Here is a 9,212-nt window from a genome sequence, read left to right on the forward strand (position 1 = left end):
TGTTTGTATTGTCTAATTCAATGTTAGTCCATTCAAACTGATATAGTATTCAAGCCAACTTTCTTATTTAATCAAAGTTTGTTTGAATAGCTGGAAAGGAAACAAAATACTGAGAACAATATTTCAAAATATAAATAAAAATTTCTATATCTTGAATCAAGGTTGCCTGCAGAATTTTGCCTTGGGATGAAACATACAAGATTTGAATCAGCTAATCTAATCAACTAATTGATTCACTGAAATTACAATCCTTAAATGAATTTGTTTCTACTTGCACTATCTTCATATATCACCACAAGAATAAATAATTAACATATTTTTTTCAAATTTAACACTTATCAGAATTAATAATCACTCAAAATTGATGGATATCTATAATGTTATTTTTTAAATAACTCTAATTATCAAATTATAAGATTAAAAATACAAAAATAATAANAAATACAGTTACTACACTAGTGGTATGTTACATAAAAGGACAATGTTATGTCAATAAAAGACCTCAGTGACAAGACTGCTGATTGGAGCAAAACACAGAGGATCACAGATGCAATCTAAGACCAGAACAAGAGATGCTATGCGTGACACGATGGGAAACACCTACAAAGTGCATGTCCATGGTTGCACAGAAACAGGCAACGAAGACAGTGGACAGATTCACCAGTCAACCAACCACAATGCTGGTGATGAGAGTGGTGATCCCACCAACTGTCAGTACAGAGTGAAACAGCAGAAGGATCCCCGCATGTTGTTTCAGATGGAGTCTGAAGAACTGGTTAGGTTTGACATAGGCCTGAGTTATACTTGAAGCGACTACAAGAGTTTATGAATTTGGCAAACAGCTCAAAGATCTCTTGATCCTCACAGAGGGTGTTGAGTTCAGGAGGCCAACAGAATCCCTTCCGTAGACAATGGTAGATGAGTTCTTCCCGCTGGCTTCCATACAGTGTACAGTGAAAGATGTAATGGAGGGCATCTCCTTCAGAGATACCATCACAACCACACCTGTCATTATTGATCTTTTTGAATCTTGTAAAGTACAAGGGAAAGTTACCATGACCAGACAGGCATTGCGTGATGACATGAGAAGTGGTGAAGTAGCTGAGAGCCTGTCTTTTATTAATCGAAGGAAGAAACTTGTAAGTGGTTCTGCCAGTGGTTGAGGTAGCCCAATCCTTTTGCCACTCCTCCATTATACAGTCTCTGATATTGTTCTTGATATGTGTGATGGGAATTTTAGAAAAAGTGGTGGTGATGTCTGTTGTGGTGACCTTTTTAGCAAGGGCATCAACGTGCTCATTGCCTTTATTACCTGTGTGCCCAGGCACCCAGATAAAACTGAGTTGAGCAAATTTTCTGAGGTTTCTGGCAAGATGTCTGACCTCCACGCCAGTCCTTGTGCACTTATTATTGCTCGAAAGGATATTAATCACATACATACTGTCTGTGTTGATACAGATGCTGCCATTGTAGATCCTCCTATTTTTAGTGATGGTGCTTAGAGCTTTATATACAGCTAGCAGTTCTGCCTGGTTGTTAGTGCAGTGCATGTGCGGCCTGCACATGCACTGCACTAACAACCAGGTAATATTGCTAATGCTGAATCTCATTCTCACTATCATAGATGATGAAGGCTGCACAGGTACTCTTATTGTTGCATAAGCCATCTATGTAGATGTTCCAGTGGACTCTGGTGTCTCTATAATGATTGTTCCTGATATTGATGGTATAGCTGCTGGTCTCTCCCAGGTTCATTCCAAGAGTACTTCCAGTAAGATAATTGTCTAACTTGTAATTAATAATGAAGTCAATTGAGTTCGCACTATTAAAGGGAATCAATCCCTTGCTACAGAGGTTTCATATCTCCTCAGTGGTAATATTCTGATGGTTAATGGTCAGCAAGTTCCACTGCCAGAAGATCTCTTTAATCCATAGGTGAATGGGGATAATGTTAGCTATAACCAGCAGTGCATCGGTGGGGGCCGTGTGATACGCCCTACAGATCCTAATAGTAGCAGGCCTCTGGATAGACAGTAATTTCCTCTTGTTATAGGCTAATGCCGCTCTGTTCCCCCAGACCTGCACTGCATACAGAATAGCAGGTTCTATCACTCCTCTGTAGATTAATTTACAGTTCCTACTGCCAAGTCCCCAGGTGTTTCTGGAGATGTAGTTGAAGAGGTTTACTCTCTGCTGAACCTTTTTACAGATTTCCATGATATAGATCTTCCAACTTAGCTTTGGGTCCAAGTAAACCCCAAGGTATTTAAGGCAAGATACAATTTTTAGTTTTTTCTTTTTCAGGTAAATGACCAGAGGGCACTGCAGCTGCTTCCTCCTGGAGTTGTGAGGCCCCAAAAATGAGTTGAAATTAAATATTTATTATTAGACATTTATTAAAACAGAAACAAAAAAAAATTGTCTATTGTTAAAAACCGATCAAAGATCGAATTAGTTGTGTTAGTCATAAGAAACCGCGATGAGAGAAAAAAAAATTTTATTGATGTAAACAGAATGTAATAATTTTAAATGATTAATTAATAATTGTAAACAAATGACCTCCAGTAGAGATGGACCTTTGAAAAGTCATTCATATGCACATAATTAGAACTTAGAAATTTGGAAAAGAGGAAAGATTAATGACGAAAAAGGACATCGCGTCCTGTCATTAAATTTCAAAAACGTCACAGACTAGACAACAATGGTGGAAAATATGAGCGCAAGTTTCAAAGTTCCATCAACATTTTGCAGCCAGAATAATGGATGGTGTCAAGTAGATTCTTCAAGGCGGATCTTTCTCGTGACTCGAAAAGGAATCGTCTTTCACTTAGAGACAGACGAGGGAGCCAATCAGAATAAACAAATTAGAGAACGGAGATTGATATAATCCCCGATCTTCAAGGACAGAGNCTTGTAGTCCGAAACACATGCTGTTGTAGTCACAAATGCTGCTTGTTTTTAGTTTTGTTTGAACAACCGACGAAAATAATTGACATCTTTGTTTGACAGAGAAGAACGTTCTGTTGACAAATGTTGTTTCAATTTACTGGGAACCATAGCAGCATTATTAAGTTTTTCACCACAAACAATACACTTGGGGATTGGGCATGTTTTATCACCACACCAAAAAAACCATAAGATAAATAATTATCATTATATTGCCGGCACACTAATTTTTGTTTCTTTTTTTTTGGGCTCAATGCTATCACTACTTCTACTTGTCGACAAAACACTCCATATAAGGAATTTGTTCATCTTAGAAAAAATTAAATAGTCTAATAATAATAGAAAAAAATAAGACTGACTAGCAAGCACAATTTTCAGACTACTTCAGAGCACAGCTGAGATAGAACTGAAATATTTGCAAGACACGGGACCTATATTCTTCAAGGGGAAGTCTAACAATGGGTTGGTGAATTGGTATAGAAAGAATGTAATAAAGTTGAGGAAGCACTAACAAACAGGGACAAGTACCAAAATAAAGTAATAAAGGACAAAGCTAATCCCAGCACTATTGGGAAAAGCACGTACACAGAACAATTGGCAAGGGTAACAAAACATGTGTGAGCAAATTTATTTTATATTTAATTTCTTAAAACAGTGTTTCTTAACAGGGGGCCGTGGCCCCCTGGGGGTCCATAAGAAGTTCTCCAGGGGCTGCCAAATTATGCAAAATTTCCTTCAGAATATAATAAAAAGAAAATTAATGTATAACGGAATATCATATTGAAAAGTGAAATAAGAAAGATAAAGTTTTGTATTTAGTTTTCTTTTATTTATTTCTTCCTATATATAACTTTGTTAGTACAGAAGAAATAAATGCAAATATGCTACTTACACCGCAGTATTTACTACTTTTATTCCAAAGTAATTCTAAGAAACTATTAATGCTTGGAATTTTAAAAATAATTAGGAAAAATAGTAGGCTTTGAAAATTTAAATGTTTTTGCAAAAGATATGCAAAATCTTTACAAGTTGTGAATGTTTTAGTTTTAGTTTAGTTTTAGCATAGACTTTGGATCGAATAATAGTTCATTTCTTTCTTATATTGTGTGTTTAGTTTTATTTATTTATAATTAACCCATAACTTTGAGCAAAAAACAGAAAGGAGCATTACAAAATTTTTAAATGTAAGTAATCGCAGACTGAGATCTTCAAAAGGAAAACATAGTGAAGAAAATACTAGTGAAAGTTCCAATGATGATACAGTGAAAAAAATGCAATGGAAAAAAACCACAAGTCCTAAAACTGAAGGTATAAAATTAAGTAACAGGAAAATTAGAAAATACGATCGTGATTATATCAAATATGGGTTCGTAAGCATAAAAGTTCAAGAAATTTCATATGCGGTGTAGTTCTCTTCAATGAAACAATGAAACCAAATAAATTATTAAAAAAATGGGGTCATAAAAAAATTATAAATATTTGGTGGGCCGCGAGTATAAAGATTAAAAACCACTGTCTTATAGAATACATAAAAATGCGTGGCTTGTAATAAAAAATAAATAAACATCATCATTTTTCACCAGTGCTGCGTCAGAGAATGAAATACAAGCATAAGAAACACAGCAACTGTGATAAAAATATATAAATAAAACTTGACAATTAATAGAATATGTAAAAGTTCACGTCACATCTTTCACCTTGTGACGGCACATCGGCTGCGGAACACTGACATACACATACATAGTAAAGGAAAAAGGAAAGAAAACTTTGGAAAGCCCGCCAATTGTATATAGAGCTCGAACGCCCTCTGGTGACGCTAGCTTTAAAAACCTTAACAAAATTTAAGCTAAAATAAATCGTCTTACACAACAAATCTAAAATTACATTCTATTAATGAATAATTCGATATCAATCAATTATTTCATTTCTTATTATAATAAAAAAAAATGAATACTTGGTTATCAATGCTTACTTATACTACATGACTGTGGATTGTTTTAGAAGAAAGATCATAGTTCAAACATCGAGTTTTTCTCAGTTTCCTTCTAGATATATCAGGTTGGTCCTAGATTAATGGTGTGGCACACTATTAATCTAGGGTTCCCAGATGTATCAATTACAGATTATACAATTACAGAGTTTCCTCTAAGACGAACACGAAGGTCGAGGCATTATTTTTCAGTGGTATTAGTGGCATGCGAATTTGTTCTTATAAGTCTATTTACTAGTCATATGATTAAACTATCAGTTAGAAAATATTTTCAGAATTTTTCTGTCATTTTTTCAATATTGAGTCCGCGAACTATTGAACACGCAATTAATTAAAGGGAAGTTTGCCAAAAATACATCACTGTACAGTAGCGTGTTATAGCTTCACGAGGCCAGGCAAAGTTATTCGGGTTATTCGGGGAACTTTTTCTAGGAGAATTATATCCCCAAAATCCCGGTATCAAGTATCGAGATTGGATATTCAGTATTCTCATACATTTTCTTAACATGACTTCTAGATGGTTAAGTCAACATGTAGTAGTGTGGGATTAAGTTAACTAAAGTTGTGGCACACTGCACTACTAGTGTGCCACATCATCAATCTACAATTCCCAGATATAACCCAAATTTAAATTTCAACATTCTTACTACATTAAGGAGTTTTAAGAGACTGGGGCCCCAGGCAATTGCCCTTTTTGCCCATAGGATAACGTGCCACTGTCACTGTACACAAAGGGGAAGGGGCAAAAGTGTCATTTTACTATCACTTTTCTAGACATTATATACGTTCTATGCGATAATTTAAAAATTGCTGTATATAATGAACAGAAAAGTGAACAGTAAAATCATAAAAAATGGAAAAATAAAATCTATATTTGAAAATTTAAAACAACTTCTCTCAGAATCACTGGGAAGGGTAATCAACCCACGAGAACCTTATTAAAATTTGTCGTTACTGAGATATAATAAGGTTCTCGTGGGTTGATTGAAAATTTAATTAGGTAGTCCTACTGCAGCACTTCCGATTACGCTTACACACAAGATGGCGACCGGGAGTGCTGCCATAAGATTACCTAAGTAAACTTGTTCCCATCTGGAATTTGTTTCATAAATTTACCTTCTTGAATTTCGATTTCTTCTTCCTTTTCTGAAGTATAAAATAACAGTATCGTGTTATTTATATCAGTCGTCGTGAGAAATTCGTATAAAATTATTTCGCCATATCTCTGATCTCCTTCTAAAAACGAATCGAAAACTTTCTCTTCAATAAGAAACGCCTTACATACTACACTCTTTATCCATAAAATCCTAAAATCATCCGACATATTTGATATTTTTAGATATAAACGATTTACAATATCGAATAGGAACTATGTTTCGATTTAAGTTGTTAGCTCCGTTGTCATAACAACGTTCGTAAACAAAATATCGTCTGCTTCTAATAGGTAATGTTGCCACCTGCGTCAATTTTAGCTGCCGTACATTAATACAGTATTATCATTATTATGTATTCAAAATAAAGATTAATTATATTTTATTGCTTTTGCTTCATAAAATATTTTTATACATTTGAATAACTTACAAAAAACTAAAATATTCCAGATAATTTTCGACTGGCATTTCAGACCGGATAGCCGAGCGGTCAACGTGACAGCTTACCGCTCTGGGGACCTTTTTTTATACTCTTTCCGCCCCGTGGGCACTAGGAGGGCCTCTTATAGCAGGCCCATTACGGGTTCGGCCAGGTCCAACTCCTTATTACCTCTTAGAAGGATTTTAACTTCAATATTGTGGTTCATAACATGACAAAGGGTAAAATGTGCTTTTTCATTGTAAATATTTTCACAAGTTAGAACCAAAGTTTTCACAAACTATAAGTACGAGCAATTATTTATTCTGACACGGTGACAATGCCGGGCTGCAATTTTTGTTATATTTTAAAATCATTTAATTTAAAATGTATGCTCTCCACCTCAAATTAGTAGTGACTTGCCCCTGTACATCATACTTTTCTGTTAGCAATAGAGCCATCTATGAACTGCTTCCTGGGGGGAGTTTTGAATTGAAAAAAATTGTGACTTCCGGTTTGCATGGGAAGTTCATATATAGTTAATTGGAGCCTCCTGTTCGTATCTGGTCTCGGATTTCATCTAACTCCGTTCTCAAGATTAAGACAGACAGTGAAAATTTAGAGGTCTACAATTTTTTCGAATTGCAGCTCCCTGAAGTCACCAGTCGACACGAACTAACGGATTGCAATGTTTAGAATGTCGATGGGAAAAAAATCCCTGTTTTGACTCTGACTCTCGTAGACATGCCAAAATTTGCAAATAAATATAGCATTCCTCCGAAAGCAAAATTGTCGCGTAGCAGGAATACTTCAAAACCTATTTCGATGATAAAGTATGGTTTTAAAGCTAAAATATCGACAAAATATTCCAAGCACACCGTACTGTACGAGGTATACGCTATCTGAACGTCACAACACTAGCGGCATCTCGTGGTAAAAACCAGAACTACGGCTACGGAATCGTTCTGTAATTAGACGCCAGTGTTCACACAGCTAGCTGCGCTTCTGCCCGACATGGCGACTGCTGCGATGCATCTCGGCATTGTGTCTTGACCTTATGTTTATAAACCTTGCAGCAATCAAGTGTAGGCAGAAATGAATCGATATATATAAATCCATTCGATAATTTGGAGTGGGATTACGGCATTATATAAATTAGAAGTATTTGAACGTAACTGTCGAGTATCGTAGCAATTGGTTGAACGACTTATGTCGATTTCACATTATGACCGATGGAGCGATTTTTAGTGACAAAACCAGTCAGTCAGTTGACCAATAGTACAGTCGGAGAGATTTAAAAAGTTGACTATTGGTAGTCGGATCGGAACAGTCGGTGAGCTACAGCCAATGAGAACTTCCAAACTACAACCGACGAGATTTTGGATATATGAAAACTATCAAATTAATCAAATATCAGTTTACATTGTATTATTTCTAATTTTTAAAAACTTTCCCTTGTACCTATTTCTTTCAGAACTGCCTAAATTTTATATGGGAAGACATATATTAAAAAAAACATTATTGGCGTAAATGAGAAAAGATGGCAAAATTTAGACTTTTCGAAAAAATTTATAAACGAATTATGATGATATTGGCGAATTTTAATCAGGTAGATTACAAAAATATTTTTAAAAATTAGGAAAACTTAAAACGATTGGACGGTGTTCTGATTGGTCATAATGAATCGGCCACCTACACCAGCGTATTCAATGTGAATGGTTTTGCTATCGGTTGGGTACGTTCGGTCAGTCATAGTGTGAAATCGGCCTTATGCGTGCGTAGCGAAAAAACCAGGGCTGTGGAGTCGCGTAAAAATCTACCGACTGCAACTCCGACTCCGACTTTTCCTTACCATCCGACTCCGACTCCAACTCCGACCAGGGGCGGACTTGTTACCGAAATAGACACGGAAATTTTGTTGTCATCACGTGACTTCAGAATAAACGATTCAATAAATAGAGTTCTAATAACGATAGAACGTAGAAACCTTTTATTCCAAAGCTAAAAGACTCCTCTAAGTAATATATAAATATAGGCCTATATTCGATAACTTTTACTTTTCCGGCTGTTATATTTAACAGAGGGAAAGTGTAGCGCTCGGTCAAAACACGAACCTTTCAAGATTTTTACATTTTTGGACTCAGGATACCTTGAAATTTCGAGATATGCAAAAGATTCGAGGTTTTCTTCAATATGTGTGGATGTTAGACTGCGTGTGTGGGGCATGATTTTGTTTACTCTGTTTGAAGCCTAATAGTTTCTGCGGTCAGAGTGATTGGAATCGGAGTCAGATGGTTTAACACAGGAGTTAATTGATTTAATTAATTATTAAGTGTCAAAGTGGTTGAACTAAATTGTGTCCTCATATACGTTCTAACATCTTAGGCGAGAACATCTTAACGGGTTTTACTGTAGAGGAGAAGGTGGTATTATGGAACCCCAATTACATTTTAGTGAATTGTAAACAAGGTATCATAACTACATTCACATTTTTTGTGCGAAAAGTACTGGTAACTAGTAATCTAAATGTTCCTAATCGGATTTTTCGCTATTGTAATTATAAGTATGGTTTTTGAAGGCTTTTGTACAAAAAGTCCGAAAGTAGGCTTAGAGAAAATCGGGTGGTAATATGGAACCTTACTGTATATTTTCAAAAAAATGCTTTAATGTAGCCAAAAACAAATAGGAAAGGACAAAAAATGTTAAA

General features: G+C 35.5%; 1 protein-coding gene across 1 annotated transcript in view; it reads right to left on the bottom strand.

Annotated features, from left to right (window-relative positions):
- Positions 1 to 6,383, bottom strand: part of LOC111631552 (dynein heavy chain 10, axonemal-like) — a gene marked incomplete at its 3' end in the record, with an annotated part of 405,219 nt that extends 398,836 nt beyond the window's left edge. The window contains exon 1 of the mRNA XM_023375809.1: positions 6,053 to 6,383. Coding sequence (XP_023231577.1) covers positions 6,053 to 6,260 — 208 coding nt within the window. The remainder of the gene's footprint in view (positions 1 to 6,052) is intronic.
- Positions 6,384 to 9,212: the final 2,829 nt, after the last annotated feature.

This window comes from Centruroides sculpturatus, unplaced genomic scaffold, assembly GCF_000671375.1.
Source record: "Centruroides sculpturatus isolate CEXI.00-Female unplaced genomic scaffold, Cexi_2.0 scaffold686, whole genome shotgun sequence".
Taxonomy (NCBI): domain Eukaryota; kingdom Metazoa; phylum Arthropoda; class Arachnida; order Scorpiones; family Buthidae; genus Centruroides; species Centruroides sculpturatus.